General features: G+C 41.0%; 1 protein-coding gene across 14 annotated transcripts in view; it reads left to right on the forward strand.

The window, feature by feature from the left end:
* AFF2 (ALF transcription elongation factor 2) overlaps window positions 1–20,951 on the forward strand; it is a 366,650-nt gene that overhangs the window by 195,454 nt on the left and 150,245 nt on the right. For all 14 annotated transcript variants that reach the window (XM_080553964.1, XM_080553958.1, XM_080553963.1 and 11 more), the window contains one exon: window positions 11,673–11,717. In XM_080553964.1, coding sequence (XP_080410090.1) covers window positions 11,673–11,717 — 45 coding nt within the window. The remainder of the gene's footprint in view (window positions 1–11,672; window positions 11,718–20,951) is intronic.

The following is a 20,951-nucleotide window of genomic DNA, read 5'->3' on the forward strand; positions in this document are numbered from 1 at the left end:
GCTGCCAAAAGTATTTCAGCATAAAATGCTAAAGTAAGTTGAACTTTGAATTATAATTTCAATGACTGTCTAGTGAAATGGATTAATGCTCTGGCACTGCACCTTTGAGGCTTTGGCTCGAATCTTGTAGGATAAAAATCTGTCTGCTTTGACAGTTGAAAAGGTCAGAAGTGAAATAATGTCAGGTGGTCTTAGCCCAATTCAATGTCTCGATTAAGAAGTAGATGTAAAAGTTGTTGATGGGGGATATCATATAAGATCCTTTGCAAAAATATAAATCATTTTTATTTACATTTTATCAGCAAAATTAGATGCAGACTGCTGCATTCAGGAGAGGTGGAGCTTAGGTCAGACTTTAGAAACTCTGGATTTCAAAGTGAAGAAAATAGGGGTCACAGTATGTAGTATCTTAAGCTCAAAAGCTTCTATCCATCATTAAATTGATTCCCTAATATATGACCATGTCAAATGTAGTTCTCACTCAAATATTTTAATTTAAAAGTTTAATTTAATTTAAGTTTGATTTAGGAATTTTATTAGTTGTGAGTTTATAGAAAGAACGTGGTTTTGTCACTGTTTAGGCAAGACAAGGCATCTCTTAAATTCACTTTTGGAAACTACTACAATTCAATTCCTGAACTTACTAAATGGGATTGTAGTTAACAAACAAAATACATACATTTGTGAAATGCATTTTGTCCCTTATTTGGAGATAGATACATATAATTGAATATGATAATATATAAATTACTTCCTAAGACATCCTTGAGGAAGGGTCACTATGGCAAATATTTCAGCAATTTCTGTTGGGAAAAAGGAATAGATAAAGGGCTTGCGTCGGTGTGTCTCGGTGATGGGGATGCTGGCTACCAGAGATGCAGAGCACTTTCACTGCCTTGGGTTTGTCCCAGCCTCACCTCTCACGAGCACTGCTCACGTGTCAGGAGATGTTGGCACCACTCTTTAGAGTTAGGTTGCAGATTTCCTTTGCTTCTTTCAATAGGGAACACATACAAGATAGTGCAAATTGGAAATTAGCTGTCATGGCATACTACATAAGTACTGGTTGGTAATCTCTTGCAGATGATTAATTAAGTGAGCTCTTTGTCCTTTTCAGCACTGGTAGGCACCTTTGTTTTATTTTATTCCCTGTTCCTTCTGCACGTGTGTATATATGGTATGTTGTGTGGTTTTTTTTTTCAAGTTGTGTTTCCATCTTAAGGCAAATAAACCACAGACTCCATGTGATCACGATAGACTACAAGAGCTGATGGAACTGTACATATGTTGTAAAGATTAATTGGCATTCTGTTAGGCCCCATAAAGCATGGCATGCCATGCATTATCCTCTATTTTGCCTTCGATTTACAATGCAGTTCAGTTCACATAGTGGGCACAGACCGAAAAACAGCGTATTTCTGAAGTATAAAATGTGTACTTTTTAGTAGGCTGATCATCCCAGTAACAAAACCTGAGAGGAGCTTCAGAGCTTCAGACACGCCATAATTGTGGAGCAGCGGTAACACGGTCTTGCTTTTCTCTGCTAACCGAGATCTATTAAGTGGGGCCCAGGGGAACACTGAAACCACAGAATTATCTTTTATTTGTTCTATAGATTTTTCTGACAAAAAAAAAAAATAGGTAACACATCGCCACGCTTGCACTTGAAAGAATCGGAGTTCAGCTGCGACACACGAAAAAAGAAAACCCTCAGCACCAGGGCGCTTGGCTGGGCTGACGGCGGTGGGTGACGGAGCAGCCCTCGCCAACTGATAAGGGAGGCAGGCAGGCCAAGCACCGGGATTGCCAACCATTATTTATAACGGAACAAAGTGGTAATTTTGCAACTATCACAGCTCAAATATGGGACCATTTCCCTAGTAATAAAACTATTACTCTGTAACTGTTTACTTATCAGGAGACCATTATGTGATTGATGACCTGAAAATGGAGGTTATCTTTCAATTCATTTGAAATGCAAACTGACTAGAAAATCTATAGTTATTGCGGCATATTTTAAGCAAAATCAGGCACCTACATTGACCTCCTATTTACATTTCTTTGAGAAGAAAAATCACATAAAAGCTATCAAGAAACACATTTCACAGCAGGCAAATTAATTGGTTTTACTGTATTTGAATGGAGGGTTTGTCAAATAAAACATGCCATGACAGTTAATAGTGTCATTTAGAGGCAGAAAATTATTGGCTTATTTGTTATTGGATAAAAGGAAGGCAAACACTTTGTATTAGGAAGTTTTAATGTGTTTAAAATCCTCATTAGGGATTTATGGACATTCTTGCTTAGCATAGCGCCTCATTAATTTGAGGCTAAACAGTTACTTCTGTGTTTCAATTCCAATTTTTTTCCCCCTTTTCTTTAATTAGATCTCGCATTGGAGTTTGGTCTCCACACCACTGGAGATGTAGAATTAATTAATGTGATTTATAAATCTAATGGAAGTGAGTTATTCTTAGATATCTTTTCATTTTAGTGAGCAGTTTAACTGCACATAACGTAAGTGCACACAGATCTAAAAGATTTTGGGAGCTTAGGAGAAGTATGCGACTTCTGTATTGAATACATTTAGCAGCGTCCCTTGGCATTAATAGATCAAAGCATTTTAATTAGAAATGTAACTAAAAGGGAGGTCATAAAGATCCCATTCAAAATCAGATTTTCTTTGTTCTAAGTTCTGTGCTGTCCAAAAAGCATTATTTTACCTCCCTTTTTGTATGATAACCACGACATTCGGTGGCAGTTGGGCTAATCATGTTTTACTATTTAATGAGCATAAGATCTGACTCTTAATGTAGTCTGAGTTTGGATCAGATCCCAATAAAGTCTTAATCATCACTTGTGCTATTTTGTTGTTCTTAATAAAAGGAAAATGGCTTTTATTTCACATAGGAACTTCATTTATTTGATTGAAGTTTACGTAAGAAAAGTATTTGTATGGACTAGTTATGCTAAAAGGCATGCTGTTAGTTCAACTTGAAGATATTTCAAAATACATTTGCCTTGTTCCCCCCTGGGCAAGACCGTGTCCTTGCCCTTTCGGTTCTGGCCTTCTGGTTTGAAAAGCCGCGCTGAGGACGTGATTTGCAAGTTGTGTCTGTGGTGGAGGGCCATAGGAAAACTAGCAATTTGCAAACAAGCTTTAAGCAATTAATTTGGGTCCCAGCATTGGCCTTGCAACCGTGCAAACTGCTGTACAAATTAAACCCAGGAGAAGGCTTTTCTGTGAGGATATTCATACCTGGTTAAAAAAATGAAGTGGAGCAGGTAACCAGCACAGCTGCCTGCTGTGCTCCTGCAGCCACGGGAAAGATGCTGTCAAATGTAAATAGATGCTTAAAAAGGTTACTCTTTATAAGCCCGAAAGAAATGCAACAGTCTGAATTCACGAGGTCAAATAATGCTTCAGGTTACATTGATGCAACCGCGCTGACATCAGTGGAGCTTTAGTGTCACAAGTGCCACAGCCTGACCCGACGGCTTCGCTGCTGCTTCCGCCACGTCGCACAGTGCTGCCTGGTTCTGCTTGCTCTCTGGCTGGCCTGCGCAGGGAATAGGCACTAAATTACGCTAATGTAAAATAGATTTAAAAGAGATCCAGTTCCAAGTTGTATTAAATTTAGATGGTTGTGTCTGTAGAGTCGAGGGATTTTGAATGATTTCCAAGAGGTTCTACTCAAAGGGTTACGCTGAGAATAAATACGGCTTCTCATTTACATTACTATAACTGAGAGCATATAGACTCGGAAGCCAAACTCACTTCACACTCCTTTTGTACTTGAGCTGCCTCACTGTCTTCAGAGGAGTTAGATTTCATTCACATTGGTAGAAGTAAGACAAGAAGCAGACACTTGATCTTTATTTCTGCCACACCATATATCTCACCGCACCAGAGGGTTGCATAGTCTGTTAGGCAGGCTTTGATGTTTAAAGTGGGCAAGTGCACAGTGGCATTTTAGGTCAGTGTGCTTTTTATCATCAGTTTAATGGAAACATATAAGATAACCGCTCCCAGAATAAGGTACATGAGAGAATGTGCTTACATTTTATAAGCAAATGAGTACTTACAGTCATTGGAGGGTGGAGGAGGATGGGAAGGAGAAAGAGAGGGAGGAAGAGAGGGGAAACTGAGGAAAGAGAACAAGAGAGACAGAAAGGAAGGAAGGAATACTATTAAGTTCCCAATTTGTTTGTTCTTTGTCAATATTAAATGGGATGCACCAGCCTCTATGCAAGCAGTTAATATTTTGGTCACAAATCAAATGTACTGCAAATGGCACTTTTGTTGGACCTGGCTGAATACCGACATTACCGGTTACTCTGGTATTATCATCACAGCAAGCCTCTAAAATACTGCATTCAGAATATTCCATAAGTAAAACATGCAGCCTTACTCCCAGGAGACCCTGAAGTGAGAGATCACTCTATCAGGTTTCTCTCGCTAATAGAGTTTGGCAATTTACTGCATGAAAATAATGGAGAACCATCGAGTTTAAATTGAACATCAGCATATTGTGCTTTCATGGAGACTATTTCATGCTGATCCACATTGAAATAGTATTTTTAAAAGACAACATCAAAGAAATGAAAAAGAAAAAATGGGCTAAATAGAACACGCACTGGGAAGAACAAGAAAAATATAATCATCACATCCAGGTCAGCCCGGTTTAAACGTTGCTGTAGCAGAACTAAATGGCAGAGAAAAAATGTCGTCCTTGCAGTTGAGGTTGCTCCGACTGGGAGGTTGTTGTAAGCTGAGTACATTGTAGGGACCTGTAATGCCTTCCAGATTGTGGGGTAGCACCTCTGTGCCCCAGGTTGGTGTAGCGGCACCTTTTTTACTTAAGGGACTGGAGGGGAGTGTGTTGGAGTCGTTGGCTTTTGTATAAAACTGAAGGTACCCATTGTGGGCAGTTCTGGCTTCTCAACTAGAGACCTTTAAGGGAAGTTGACTAAAGTAAGCGGGAGTCTGATTCAGTCACAGTTTGGACCACACTAGTAAATTGTTTTTCCTAGCTAAATGTGCTTTACTCAATGGAAGAGGCACATACTTCTCCATCCAGCACTAAAAAGCAGCACTGACTGCAGGCCAGGCTGTCTTACCTCAATACATGAATTAACTTGGTCCACTCCTTAAAACTTTTCCTCATTCCCAGGTTCTCCAGTAAATGCCTGTTTGACACACACAACCTCTTCACAGTGCAGTGTTTGTATTAGGCGGAACAGAGGAGCAGCTCTCTGTATTTTGTTTTAGGCAATAGTTTTTCTTTCTCTCTTAATTTCTTTATATATACAAAGTATATATTTTCACAGACCTTTTAATAAGCCCCAGGAGATATTTTTTGGGTTGAAATAATGGGAAATGTAGTCTTCTCATGGTACTTTCTGGTTCCAGGATGGTGGAGGTACTGAAGGAAAACAGTGAATATACATTATTTGGAACCCACAAATTACTCCCTTGAGAATTAATAACCCTGTGAAAAACACATGTATGTATCTGAACACCAAAGGAGCTATTTTCTCTTTTTTTAATAGCACTATGTTTGACTTCATTCAGTTTCCTCCAGAGCCCAAACATACAGTACTAATATATGTTGGTGATAACCTCATGAATATCAAATACATCCAAAAAAAAGTACCACTTAGGCTGCAATATTCATTCCATGCTCTTTCGCTGCTCCCATTCATACCCATTTGCACTAAAGTTAGTAAGGAAGAGCCAAGATCCATCCAGCAAGTGAGATTAGCTTGACATCTATTTCAGGTGTCTTTAACATGAATGACCCTTTGGGGACAAAATATTAGCAAGGCAGGAAGCAGACAAAAGCATCATTTGTAAAATCCAAGGAGATGAGAACAGTGGGCTCTGTGCAGTGGTATGAAGTTAACTGCAAGTAAATGTGAAACAGTCTTCCTCGGGAGGAGAAATGGATAGCCAGATCACAGCTGAGGGGCAGGTGGCTATCTGAAAAGGGGTAAGTCTAGAAAAGATACAGGAATGACTAAAGAGGGGAAATGAACCCTGAACACACAAGCAGATACTGATAGCCATCAGAGGAAAGCTGGTGGTGGAAAGGAGTGGGTGTATACTTCTTTCAAGTGCAGGTGAAATATTTGCATCTTTGTAGATACTTAGTGAGAATATTGCAAGAAAGAGATCATAGTTTCATATGGGTTGGAAGGACCTTCAAAGGTCATCTACTCCAACTTCCCGCTCAGGCCCAGTTATTGCAGCTTGTTCAGGAGGTTGTTCAGCTGAACTGTGCGCATCTCTAAGGATGGAAGTTCCCCTTTGTCTTTGATCCCTGCTCCTGCATCTGACCGCCCTCCCAGTGGAAAATGTTTTCCCAATGAAGAGCTAGAATTTCCAATGGTGGCTTGACTCTGCCACCTCTCATCTGATCCACGAATCTCTGGGAACAGTCTGGATCTGTCGTCTTTACACTTTCCCTTGAGGTAGCTGCAGACAACAGTACGATCTCCCTTTTGCCTTGTCTTCTCCCAGCTCCAGCCCCTAGCCATGTCAGAAGCCTTCAGCTGGACCTTGCTGCAGCACGTCAGTGTGTTTCTCTTCCTGGCAAGCCAAAAGTCAAGCACAGAGAGCAAGGATCACTTCTCTTGTCCATGCTGGCTACATTTCTGCTGTTACAGGCCAGCATGTGGCCGGTCATCTTTGTGCCAGGCACACTGCTGAGTCCTGTTCAAGCAGTCGTCCCCCAGGACCCCCCAGCTCTTTGCTTACAAAGCAGCTTTCTAGACCGTCGTCCCTCAGGCTGTGCTGCTGCGTTGGGTTATTGCAACCCAAGTGCAGGAATTTACCAGTGTTTGAACTTTGTGAAGTTCTTGAACAAAATCCAAATGCAAATGCAAATTCAATTTGAAATTCACAAGTGCTGCCATAACAGGAAAACACAGCCTCAGAATCATGTTTCTTACCTAGTTTAATCCCCTGGTCAATTTTTATGCAAACCAAATCTGGCTGTACTAAACAGCCATGGATTTCAGTCCATCTTGCTGGCAGACAGGGAGAGTTGTAGCCAGTGTTTGTTGAACTTGTCCCAGTCCAACACATTGATCCATGCACTGCCACCACTGCCACCTTGGTTCCCACAAAGGGTGCTGGACTTGGTGGGGCTCCACTGTGATCTAACATCACCGATCGTACTGTTCTGATGGGGGTGAGACCTAGTTCAGACAAGCCTCATTCTTCCACCATATCTGCAAAACCCTGCTGTTTTAGTACTACCTGATCCCTTTCGTACTTGTAAAAATCGAAATAAATAAATAAATAAAAATAAACAATAATAATAATAATAATAAAGAACCGTCTGTTCCTAAGAAGCCTGGCAGGAGCTGAAGGCATTCGTAGGACGAGGCTTCTGCTGACAGACCTGTTTTTGCTGCATCTGGTTTTCTAAGTGTTTTCCTCTTATCACTGTGTAGCGCACACTGGAAATGATCAATCAAGGCTCATGCACAGGATCTTTTCTTACTAGCAAGTGAAAAATCAATTTGTGTTCAAAGGAGTAAACAGTAGTATGAGCTTCATCTGCCCAGAGTCAGAATGTGTCCCTTGATAAAGAAGATGACAATGAAAGCGGAGCTCTCGATGTACAAGCACATAGGTGCTCATATGCAAGAGGTGGGAGTGGGTTCCTACAATCACGTAACATGCTACATTTGTCTTTCCAATAAAACAAAGATAAGAACAAGAGATTACTTGTTGAATGCCAGTTGTGCACCACTAGAGCCAGATTATTCCCAAAGTTTATTCAGGTGAAAATGTGGTCGGTCAGTTCTCGCAAAGACATGATTCATTTCTGCTTTTCAGCACCACATTTGAAGTTTTAAGACTTTTCTGATGTGTCTTTTGGAAGATTTTGTTGCTAACATTTTCAAGAAATGCCTGCTGTCTGGTGTAAAATACAGACAGGAAAGAAAAAGAGAAAAGAGACTTTATGTGACTTTTCTGTGGCCACAAAAACAAAATCTGATCTCATGCAGGTTATAAATTGTCCAGGAGGTAAGAGTGGTCAAGGAACTGATGAATGAATAAATGGAAGGTTAGATCAACATGACTCATCAGATATTGTAACCATTCACCCAATGTCACTTGATCTGCATAACATTAAAGCTATTATTCCCTCACTCTTATATTTCTGCCCTCCTTCCCTCTCTTTAAAGTTTAGCACTGAGCCGTCCAAGCCATACATTAAACCTTTGGTTCCACGTCATTTAAGTTCTGTTCTTTCTCTTATGAGACTGAAATGTGAAGAGAGCCTTATAATGCTAGCTGGTAGATTTTGACCATCTGACCTTTTCTTTCTTTTTTTTTTTTCTTTCTTTTTTTCCCTTTTTTCTTTTTTTTTTTCTTTTCCCTTTTTTAAGCCTGGAAGCAATATCTAAAAGTAAACATGAAGCATTTTGATGCAAAAGAGTTTTGCCAGATTAAAATGAAATTGAAAGATAAGTTCAGTGTAGCATGTAGCTGTTGTGAAATCTTTTTGTTTTGATTGAAGTTACATTACCTCAGGACTTAGATCTGCAGCTTATGTAATATTAACTGTTCTTCAGTCCGGAGCTCGAGCTGGCTGAGAGGGCAGCTCATGATGTGAGACGTAACTGCTCAGTCATATGGAGGCAAAAATCCTGGAATCTGTCCTTTTGGCTGGGTTAGATCACACCACTCACATGGGACGAGAAGCACCAAAAGCATGCACAAATGAAAGCTGTGGTCCTCTGGACTGGAATCTGGTAACTGATGAAAGCTAAAAAAGAGAGAGGATGGAAAATCACGTAATACTTTCTAACAGCTAGATTTTTATTATATTAGGAAAGTAGTTACATGGGATGTCCAATCTTGATTAAACTCCTGGATGAATATGGCAATTGTACAAACAATTTGTTATAGCACCAGTACTTGGGTAGGTGATGAATACACCATTTGCTGTGGTTCACTCTCTCCTGATCAATCTGTGGTGGGCCATGTGGGCATGCTTGCACTTGTTTGCTGAATGCAAATGTTTATAGGCAATTAACCTGCAATTTTTGATTCATACTTTGAAAGTTTGGAAGGTTGCTTTTTCCTTCTTTTTTTTTTTTTTTTCCCTGGGGTTTTCTAAGTCTCTAATAGACCTGTGCCTTTCAAGTCTCTTCGAATGTGCAACTGCAGCATGGATTTAGAAAAATGGTCTCATTTCTTGAGAAATCCATTAATAGTAACGTACTGAAAGACTCTTACATTGATCTTCTCTCTGATAGCCATGTTGTAATAATTATTCTTTTAATGTTTGCATCAATCTAAATGTTTTCTTCTTTGTGCTAGCTCCTACTTGGATCTCCCTATATGACAATCACAGCACTTTGACATCTTGCATTACTTTAATACCAGTGATTCAAAACAAAGCAGTGCCAAAGGGAACAAAAGTTCTGTCAAGCCATTAAAATCTTCTTTGCCATTAACACAATTAAATTGATGCATGAACATTTAAAGTTATTAGCAAGCGCTGCCAGCAGAAGCTGGATGTGATTGCATAATATATAGTGGGCTTTATTAAAGTAGAATGGTATGTTTATTATTATCATCATCATTAGTTCTGAAGTAACATAAACTTAAACAGGGCTGTGGGTTGGGAGAGCTCTGTGAAGCAAGTAAGAGCGTGGTCTGCCCTGTGTTAAGGCCGTGGCACAATTATGACATTTTTAAACAAAGGAATACACACGGTGTCTTGGCTAACCATTGAAAATGGCATGTGTAACAGGAGGGAGGAGAGAGAAATAAAGAAAGGGCTTCTGTACCTCTGCTGCTCTCACTTTTCCCAGTCTGACCAACTCGGCTGGATCTTGAGCTGCTCCTGTTACTGCTGCGAGAGATTTTGTGGTTGGTGTGTATGCTGCAAGCGTATTGGGGGAATACTTGTTTTGTTTTCTCATATTCCAACATACTAATTTTTCAATGAAAAAAATCAGGAATGTATCAGAGACATATGTACTTCTATTATCCCACTGCACAGTGCAGTAATGCCCATGTTTGCTAATCTGAGGGATATTTTGTTTAAAGTTAACTATATTCCTCTCTGAAAGGGAAGTTAAGTATGAGGTATGGAAAACACAGATTAGCAAAGAACTTAGAGACATTGAGAGGAAAAAGAAGTGATTTAAGGAAAATTTAATTGAGTGTATCAGGGGAAGGACAATGAAGTGCTGGAATATCAAGAAATACAGTATGAAAGTGGAATCCAGGCCTATGGCAGTTAATGCTGACCGTCCACTGGAAGCTTTCAGCCTAGGGTTGTTGGGTAGAATTTGAGTAGAGTAGAAACTGGGACAAAAGATAAATCTTTTTCTTTGTTTGGATGAGTGTTTTTAAATGGCATTATGGAAAATGATAATCTGTAGTTGCTGACATAGATAAAATCACTGATACTCCTCCAGGGCGGTCATGTTCACTTCGGTACATCTTTTTCAAGATATTGATGAACTGTTGGAAATTCAGAGAACAGTGGGGAAATAAGCCAAGGGAATGGAAAATCTTGCTTATTGGGAAAGAAGGTAAAGGTTGAACATACAATATTCAGAAAAAGTGGACTATAATTCTACGTATCTATGCATGGTGTAAGTGAAAAGGGAAGTGAGTAGTTGGAAGGGCTCTACAGAGAGGCTGAGGTGACTCTGAAAGCAGAATTTTAACTAGTTATCACAAAAAAGGGCCAAATAGATTAAAATGCTACTCCACATTTTATTAAATGAAGGAATAGGAGATCATTTCCCTACAGTTTTTGAGTTAGACTAGACACAGTACTAGAAAATATGGGGAAAGTGTGCTACAGCAGTAGGGAATGAACGTGCTGACCTAATAGATCTTCTTGGTGTTTGACTTTTGTAGCTGTATGGATTTATTCTTGAACCATTTAAACGAGTATACCATTTAAACGAGTATATTCAGTTGGAAGAAGTTAAGGGCAGCATTGCGTGTGTGCATGGGTCTGGTTGTGTGCATCAACATAATGTGTCTTTCTAAGGGGAGAAGGGATATCTGTCAAGCCTCTTGAGCTGGATTCCTGTGTGCTGTTCAGTCTTAGCATGATACTTAACCTGAAACAGGCCAATGAAGCAAGCGACAACATCAGCAGCTGCCCTTATAGTCCAACCAGTATTTTACTACAGTATGTGTTCAAGTTTTAAGAGCCGTCTTGGCTGTTAGCGTATTAAACTGTAGGATAAGATAGTTGATGATAACAGCTTTCTCCTAAGTGTTACCACCTCTGTCCTTCACTGCAGCCTGCTGCACGTTAAACCAAGCCTCGCGTTCTCTCTGAAGGTTGCTGATAGGAGTAACAGTGGGATCTTCTTCAATTACAGAAGTTTCAGGCAATTCTTGTGCCAGTTCTCAACTGTGAGGAAATCAGAGTACTTTATTGCTTCAAAAATGTCATTCCTAGCACAAAGCACTGCAAAAGAAAAAAAAAAAGTGACAAAATGAGTCCTGCTGATGATTTTTGTTGATCTGAACAGGAAAATTTGGTAGGCAGCAAGCATGGATACAGCAGTCTTCAAACAAAGGAAGTTGCTTGTTAGCTCTTCACCTGTATAGTTAGCCACTGAACTTTGCATCCAGTGCCTGACTAAACGTTTCTTTTTTTCTTTAAACCTAGGTTACCCTTCCCAATGACTCCAGCTGTGTGGAAGAAATATTGCGGGTGAGTAATACTCTTTGCTTTTGTGTCTTTTTAATAATTGTAGTGCTCTTATTTCATCTTTCATGGAGAAGTGTTATATGGCTGTCTTTAACATCGTAGTTAAATAATAACACATTAGTGGGTTTGTATGAAAAAGACACAGTCTTGTAGGCTCAGGATGCTCCTTACTGGGTAAGGTCAGTTCTAATATTCCTTCTCCCAGTACATCTGCAACTTGTCTTGGTCCGCATTTACACCCCTTCCTGTGCTTTTTAAGCTCTCAATTTCTCTTCTCTCCAGAATGCATTTCTCTCCCGCCCTGAGGTGGAGTTGCCTTAATTCTCCTATACTGGCCTACAATTGTCCTTCTTCCCCCCCACTGCAGTTTCCCAGCACTCATGGATTTGTTAAAGACCTTCTTTGCTGGGAGCTCTGGTTAGTGCTTGAATATAGAAAATGAAAACAGTCGCTGCAAACCGAGCAGTTTTTTGCAGTTAATTGCAACAAGAACATATAACAAGAAAGAGGGAGCATGGACAATGAGTTGTATACGTGTAAATCTGCCTTATCTTAAGTGTAAGATGGGCTTTTCCTCAACACCCCAAATCTGGGGTCCCCTGTTGGCAGTGAGATTTGTCTGTGGGAAGGTCGGCAACCCACCAGTTCCTATCTGGGTTTTAGGGTTTTATCCTCGTGGTGTGAGTTTCCCATCTGTCAGAGCTGCCTCCCTGGGATTACCAGCCCACCTGATGGTTTCAGTGTAGAGGGGATAAAATTTCAGTGGGAATTTGTGTTGGCCATATACTTTTCTATAAGAGCAATTGGTGCAAACTCACCCAGACCTGAAGCGAAGTGCAGCAGTTGTGTCAAACACACTAACAAAGACACGGACATATTCTTGCTCATAAAATGAAGTAGACTTTGCAGTGTTTATTGCAATCCTCAGTACAATTGTTTGTGTGGAAACTTGTTCCAGTTTTCTATACACGCATTGTCTCGGGACAGCATTGATGTCCTTACGAGTTGTCAGTGTTTCTGCAGAAGTCAAAGCAGCAGGCGAGCATGCACGTGCAGACCTGTAGTAACAGAGGAATATGTGTCTGTGTGCACACCCAGCAGCAACGAATGTGAGGAAATAAATAAAATTTAGTTTTAGCGTTCAAAGTGAGCAGCAGTTTATTACTTACAGAACACTAAGGGAGAAAAAGCAACAAAAAAATGTTGAAAGGCAGTGTGAAATACTTGGTACATTTAAAGTATCTTCTTCTCCTGTTTATATAATTCAATTAGGCTCATTACTATAGTTGTAATGAATGACTTGTTAGCTGGGGAAAGCAGTTGTTTTCAGTAGGCAGCATCAAAGGGAAATGTGATGTAGCAAATTTCAGGAATCAATCATCCAGGTGACAGTTTTAATGTGGGAACAGTGCATATAAATCACAGGAAGCAGAAATGTCTTTTTTCTGATCAAGAGGAGGTGATCCTGTTTGCTACCCCACGACTATAATTTGAGTCAACAAACAGGGACAGAATTTCCCAGGCTTCCTTCTGAAACCTGCGGGGATTGGCACAAGGCTTTGTATCATGGTCAGCGGGTTTGGATCAACTGCAGAGTCCCTGCTGCCACAGACAGCACCTCCCGCCATCAGTAGACTGTTAAACTCAGGGGGACTTTTGGGGGGACAGAGCAGGGATTTGGCAGGTCTCCACATCTCTGGGAGCTGCAGAGGGCAAGTAGTGGGCACCTGCAAGGCATACAGCATGGCAGATCTTTCTTGACTGTTGGGTGCAGGTGCTGCCCAACCTTGCCATCCAGCCTCGGTGCAAACCGGTTGGCCACAGCTGTGGGCATAGCCAGAAGCCGTCTCAAGGAGCATATGAAGCTGTCCGTGGCAGAGAGCAGCGATGGGCTCAGCACACTGTGGGCACTCAGCCACGGCTCGCCTGGGGCACGTGCTGCCTTGCCCCATGCACTTCTGGGCTTTGAGTGCCACGATGCGGTGAGGGCGGCCTAGTGAGGCGTTGGCATGGCGTCAGGCAGCTCTGGGCGCTGACAGGCTGTCTGCAGCCTCCTTGTAACCAGCCTGCAAGCAGGCTGCCAGCGAGACCCTGGGTGTGTGAAAGCTGCTGATCACAGAGCCGCTTCTGTGGCTGCCCGTCAAAGGCTGAGCAAGGCCCAGCTCCGACCGGCTGCCTTCGATGGCAGCGTTTCAGGCTTTCAGCTTTGTGTGGTGCTGAAGCACACGTGCTGTAGAAGTACCTGAGTTTTGTCGATGGCTTTGTTGTTGTCAAATATATATTGCGGAATAAGCTAGTGGGCAATGTGCTTTGGCTGCATGCAGAGCATCATATTCTACTTGATAGGTCAGAGTGAAAAAAAAGAGAGAAGGTGATGCTCAGCAGCGGTCAAAATCCAGTCTGTGGGCTTCCTGTGGAAGGCCTGTGTCAGGAGATTCAGGCTGAAAGGACAACCCCTGGTTGCAGCAGCAATTTTTCCTTTGAGAACCTGGATTAAGTTCCCAGCCCTGACAGATATGTTCTGGCTTACTGGGGCCATTTACTTAGGCTCTGAAAAGCCTTTGGGAATGTGGGCCTTAGCTCTCTGGTGGCAGCTTCCCCAGGTTAAAAAAAAAAAAAAGTATAAAAAAGGTATTAACATTTGTATCCCTGTCAGGGATGTTGCAGCGATAAACACAAGAAGGATTACAAGGCAGTGATGTCCCAAAGGTAGGTAGGTGGGGGTGTAACAGTATGCATTCGGGCCAACTGTGTGAGTTTGAAGTAAACGGAGCTTATTTTACTTACTGCTGCCTCAACATCGCTTGCACAATAGCACTCGCGTCCCTGCAACAGAAAAGAGAGTTCAGCCCCAAACACTGGGCTGCGTTACGCATTCACGTATGCAGTTTTTAATCCAAAGTGACACCATTGTACTCGGTGTCACTCCTGCAGCTGCTTAGCAAGCGGCTGGCGAGGACTGGCAATTTCTGCTCCTGGCCATGTCCGCTGCTGAGCTGTGTACCCCAAGAGCTGCAGGACCGCACTTACCGCTCGCCTCCTCCCACGCTGCCCTGGCATTGCATGTCCTGAAGTTTGGGCTTCTTTTCTTCCTTTTTTAAGTCAGGAAATTAAGTGGCTTAATTCAGTTTTACCACTCAGAAAGGCATAGTAACTCTTGCAGGTTTTTTTTCTAGACTTTACAAGTAAGAGGGACCTAAGCTAAGCTGTGACCTCTGATTTTACAGAGCTCTTTTTTCAAGCTGAACTTGATTAATGGCTTCTGTAATTGTAGAGGCTTGCAATTCCTAATCTGTCTTTTTTATTTCTCCTAAAAAAAAAAAAAAAAAAAAGCCAAACCAACCAACCAAAAGAAAAAAAAGTGTTTAATTGGGTTTATGGTAAAAACTTTCCAGCTGAGCGAGGGGAAAGGTCTTGAGTCCACTCAGACCCCTGAGTCTTAAGAGACAAAATTTCACAGTCCTTCAGATTTCCTGAAACACTTAGCCACTTATGTCATCTTGTGTAACTGCTTTAAGGACTGTTCATGATATTACAACCAAAGGTTAATGGCAGTCCAGTCTCCTGTTGATTTTGCTTTTCTAACAAGGATGGCTGAGAAGGTTGTTAAAAATTAAAACAAAATACAATAAGATAAATTAAAATCTCTGTTGTACAGCTAAGGCCAAGCTATAGATGTTAGACAGGAGATCTGCATTCAACACAGGTTTCTAACACCAAATTAAAAGATGAAGCTGAATGATGGCCGGTATACTTTTTTTTTTGTTCCAAATGTGACTTATTTTTGAAACCAACATAATGGCTTTGAACATGTGGCTAACGTGGAAGATAGGCAATCAACAGTGGGTGCGTGTGTAACTCGTCTTTTATTAATATAGATTTAAATTAAGTTGTCACTTGCTATGTGCAGCCACTGAAAGATGAATTCATTGAAATGTTGTGATACCAAGTGCAGATGGGGAGGGAGAACTGACATTTTAAACCAATATTCTAGAGCTGTTACTTGTGCTGTTTATATCAGTGCTCTGTATCAGTGTGCCTTGCTGTCGTTGCACATTATTTGAAGGTGTGCTGATCCAGACCTAGGGGTGTGCGTAGTGTACGGCTGTGTGACACTGGGTACAAATTAGCAGGACCCTTTTTCTGCCTACAGAGCACAGAAGGGACCTCCCTTAGCATTGCTTTGCCTCTGGGTAAAGGGGTGATAAGCATATGACATTGCAGAGAAAAGAAAGGAAATCTTTTAAATAAAATTTCTTGAGGACTTGTAGTGTGAATTGAAAATTTGGGCTAGGTGTTTGGGCAATTGTTTAGATGTAATCCTGCGGAAGTGAGGCTGTGGTCTGTGTACATGAAGCTATCGTGTCTGTGTTGCTAACCATCTGGGCAGGCGCTTCTGTCTGAAAATCTGGCCCTGCTTAGAGGAACAAAAGAATTCTTGTAGGTACATATTCGCTGTAGTAAGGCATCAAGTAACTCAGTGGACTTCTGATGGTATGTGGACAGCTGTGATATTAATTAAAAGCTTTCTAGTCTGGAAGTAAAACAAATCCTAGATATAATTTAGATTGTAATTAGAATAAAAAAGACTGGAGTCAAACGAGCAAAGTCTGTAATTTGTATGGTCTTCTATTCTTCTGATGACTAGCTCCTGTCTAATGACATTGGAGAATATGTAAATTGATCAGCAGGTGAGAATGCCCTTGACTGGGTAAATTATGTGTAGTATTACCTTCCTCATGCCAATTGAAAGCACTAATGGATTTAATATGTATCATCCATAGCTGAGGTGAGCTGTTCACAGGGCAAAATTAGACTGTAACAGATATAGCCCATTATTTGCCCCTCAGTAATTGTTTTCTCTTCTAAAATGCAAACCGACATTGAAGAACGTTGCTAAACATAATTATAATAATTGTAATTTGAAAAATACAGGTATGCTGTCCGGTGTGGTTACAAATGCACTTAGTAGCTGACAAGCAGTTTAAATATTTTCAAGTGGAATCTGGGGGCTTGCTGGGGAGGACATGATGTGAATTTAAAATGATTATCCAGACGTCATTGGACAAGTGAATAACGAGCTGACTGGCCTAGTAAATCATGTGAACCTGTCAAATGTGGGAACACGTTGGGGAGGAGATGATGTCAAGTAACAGTAACTTAGCAACCTGGCATTTAGCTGTCCAGAGAATGAGTAAGAGTAGCCACTTTTAAATAGCTGAGTAAATAAATGAATCCCTATATGTCTTAGGTGTGCTATAAAAATAGGCCGGCACCGTATGTTTTGTGTCAAGCTGCTTCTTTCTCCAGGATAAGGTGATTTATTATTTCTGTTGAAATGAAAAAATGGATTGAAAAGTTAACCCACGTGTAAATGTGTATCTGTGGCCTTTGTCCCTTGTCTGGCATGCAGCCTTTGGAAGCGTGCAAGGAACAGGTAATAGCCTGCTTTGAAAAAGGCAATGGGTTACAAGTGTAGCTTTTCTTTTTTTTTTTTCTTTAGACATTGCTGACGCACAGAAAGATTTGAATGGATAAAAACTATTAATTTCTTAGCAATTGCCAAGCCAGTGCATTTTCAGCTTTTTACCAACATTTTCTGAATGGACACAGAAACAGTTTCTGCTCTTACACCGAAATAAATCAAGGGGTAATTCCACTGACCTCTGATCTCATTTGAGTTCATTAAATTCTTCTTCCTCCCACACTGGTATGAATTGGCAGCAACTCCATCTATGTTGCTGATGTTGTTATAAAATAAAAAGGAGTTATCCCACATTACTTTGTGCATACACGAGAGCAGCAACTAGTCCTTTACTCTGATGACCCTCTGGATGCATTTCTACTCCAGAAAAATGGAAATGCTAAGTAGTTCTTTGGAGCAGCTCTTTCCTGGTTCAGTCAATGACCAGCTCAGTTCTCATCTCAGAGCTACCATAAGTGTTCATCCACAATTCCAGGAAGGTCAAAAGAAGCCTTTTCCCAGCATTTTTTTGCACTGTCTAGCCATATACGCACAGGCACATTGAGATCAATAGTTGAAGTCGTTTGAAGACAGCCTGGCATAGTCTTGAAGAGCAAAAGGTTCTCTGGGAGTTGGAAGCCTTAGGTCTTCCCAGCCTAGAGCAGACCCTTGGCGTGAAGGCTCATCTTGGCCACCGCAAGTTGCACCCAAACACAGCAGCACAGGATTATTCAAACTTTTGGCCATTCACTGTTAAGTGACAACATGATGATGTCACCCATGAGAAAGGCACCTCAGGAGCATTATCCCCAGGCTGTCTGTATTAAATTGAGGTACATAATGTAGAAACTTCAGAGCTAACTTTAAGCTAGCTGAGTAGGAGGTTGGCATGAGTCAGTGCTCAAGTACTTAGCTTCTTCGGTAGGTTTCGTGGGCCACAGCTGCACTGCTGGCATGGCACAGGCAGGGTGTGCGGGGAGTTCACTTGTGATGTAGATGCATATTAGAAACCTGCTTTGTACTGCCAGATCAGTGCGAAGCAGACTTCATGCTGTTGGGGATGGGATGGAAAGAAAAGGTTGACTGATCTGACAAATGCACGTGGGTGTGCAGTGTTTCTGTATTCGAAAGGTGGTATTTTGCACCTGCATGGTATAGGGATAAGTGCCTCTTCACGATGTAAGGCAGCAAAAGATTAGACCTTTGTCAGAGCAGACAAGCAAGATCTGATTCCAGGCTGTAGGAAAAAGGGTTTATTTTCATAGCAGTATTAAAGAAATTATTTAGTGAAGAGCTTAGAAATGTAAAATCTGATCATTATGTGGGTCTATTGCAGCATGTCCACACTGTAACAAAACAAAAGAAAAAAAAAAAATTACAAAAGGTATTCAGGAAAGGAAAGAGACTGCAGTGCACCTATGTCGAACTCAGTATTCTATTTTCTTATCTCCTTAAACATAATATTTTATCATTTTTTTTGTAGTGCCAAATTGAAATATCGCTGATTTCAGTAGTATTACATAATTCTGTTATCACTGCCAGATTTGCCATTGCTATTAAAATTACTCTAAAGTGAACTGACATCATGGACATTTGGACATGTATTGCTGCTTCTGCAGAGATTGAAAGGACTGCCATCTCCTTCTACTAAATGCAAACCTGCTAATTCTCTTCTGCTTTCCAAGTTCTCCAACCTCTCTTGCACCAAACCTAACCACTTCTAGTTTCTCTTCTTCATTGACAATCACCTCAAAAATAATCCAATATGGATGGCAGCATGTTACATGCTCAGCATGTTCACTCTGATTCAGTGCTCCGTTATGATGAAAATATAAAAAATAACATTCAAAATGCCAGTTCAGAACGAGAGAGTGATTCAAGCACAGTCACTGTCTTGGAGGCAAAGATGATGGTAAGTTTCACAGCTTCTGCAGAAGACCAGGTGCATCCTCTGTGGCACTTAAAAGTTTTGGTAACTTCATGTTCTACCTTTTCAAATACTTCCAACTTTTGTAAGTCCGGAAATAACTAGGAGTGAAAAAAAAAAAAAAAGTGGGAAAAACATTTGATGGGACCTTGTAGTTTAGTGGAAAGTATCATAGAACTACAGAGCCATAAAATTTCTACTTCAGATTTGTGGACCCGTGGGACCTGACTTCCTGTCCCTTTTCATCATTGTAAATAAAAAGTAACTCCTTTATCTTTGAGTTAAAGGGCGAGAGAAAACAGACCCAAGGAATCTGGATTTCCGATGAAGTTTGACCTTTTGTATGCTCCCATGAAGAAAAAAAAGGACCAAACTGGTGAACTCAATGGAAAATATTAAGCGCTTCTGCACTGCTTTAGTGTTTGGTTCTATCTGTACCGGGTATCCTCCCTCAAGGACCTTGTGGGCTGCATTAATTTATGTTATTTAAAAACATGATAAGGAACTTCAGAGCCTTCTGGGTGCCTGTCCTGGAGTACTGCTGCAGATTCCATAATGAAGAGGAACAACAAATACTGGCACAGCATCTAGTGAGGTCAAGCAGAAAAGCCACCTGAAGCTAGTATGCTCCTCTTACACATCTTATTGCCAAAGTATTAAGCACAAAAATCAAGTGCTATTTTGAAATATAGGTAGTAGAATATTCCTCTGGTCTCAGATTAATCATTTCTGTTATTTCATCTTGTCCTGTCAAAATGAAACATGGTTAAATATGGGCATTGAGTGTTTAAACTGCTAGCAATGTTACCTTTCATTTAAGTAGATTAATAATGTGTACTCTACATAACAAATTGCTTTAGGCACAGAATGAAGACATTGAAAACATTAAAATCGAGTTAGGCTTTCTGGAATGAGTGCATGCTTTAGAAACAATTTTGGTGTGAAATGACAAAGCTTGTAGTGCCTTCTTTGAGCTCTTTATCTCATTTGCCTGGGGGCAAGTATTGCAGATTTAAGGGCTGGGTGGGAAGCCTCCCGTAAGTCAGCACTGCTGAAGAAGCTGGTGGGGCTCGTGGAGGCTAAATTATGCATTTGTGGTTTGCCGACAGAAACAGAGGTAGGATAAGGCTAGACAGGAAGGTGAAGGAAAAAGGACAGGGAAGAAGATGCTTGGAGTAGTCCTGAAGTTAAGGTTTTGAATCTCATTCTTGATATTAGACTAAATGGATGAGCAGTGTTCTGTTGTAGCAGATATCCAGGATTTTTGTTGCCATTTCCTTTATGTACTGCAGTCTAAATTTAACCCAAGTCGCTCCTGATCTCTTCTTCTTAGTCAAGACTACAGACACCAGTTGAGACATGGGCCAAAATGTGTTTCCTCTGGAGAGACCCCCCTGGGTGAGCAGGCGGACTTTTCCTTTGGAGGAGTGATGTGGTGAGACACTGTCGGCCTTGCCAGCCTCCATGGGGTTTGCAAAGCAATATGGGAAGGCCATCCTTCAGACATCTTAAGTTCAAGTTGTTCCATGTTCTGTAGGGAAAACAACTCTGGACCTCACCTTTTTAGTGTAGGAGTAACTTATTTCTTTGCTACTTGCTATTAATCTGTAGGTTTTAAGACATTTCTGCAGCATAGTCAGCTTTCTGAAGACGTCTTCCTTCATACTTGTGGAGATTGTTTCAGCTGGCAAAGTCTGCAGAGCACACCCGGCCAGTAAAAGACTGATATGGTCCATCTTTCCATCTCTTTGAACGTCCTCTTGATAAATGTTTGACTATATACACTCCAATAAAACATTATACCTTTAGCCTTTCTGTATAACATTGAGATGCTCCTTCAGTGAAA

The sequence above is a fragment of the Anser brachyrhynchus genome, assembly GCF_964034855.1.
Source record: "Anser brachyrhynchus genome assembly, chromosome: 13".
Taxonomy (NCBI): domain Eukaryota; kingdom Metazoa; phylum Chordata; class Aves; order Anseriformes; family Anatidae; genus Anser; species Anser brachyrhynchus.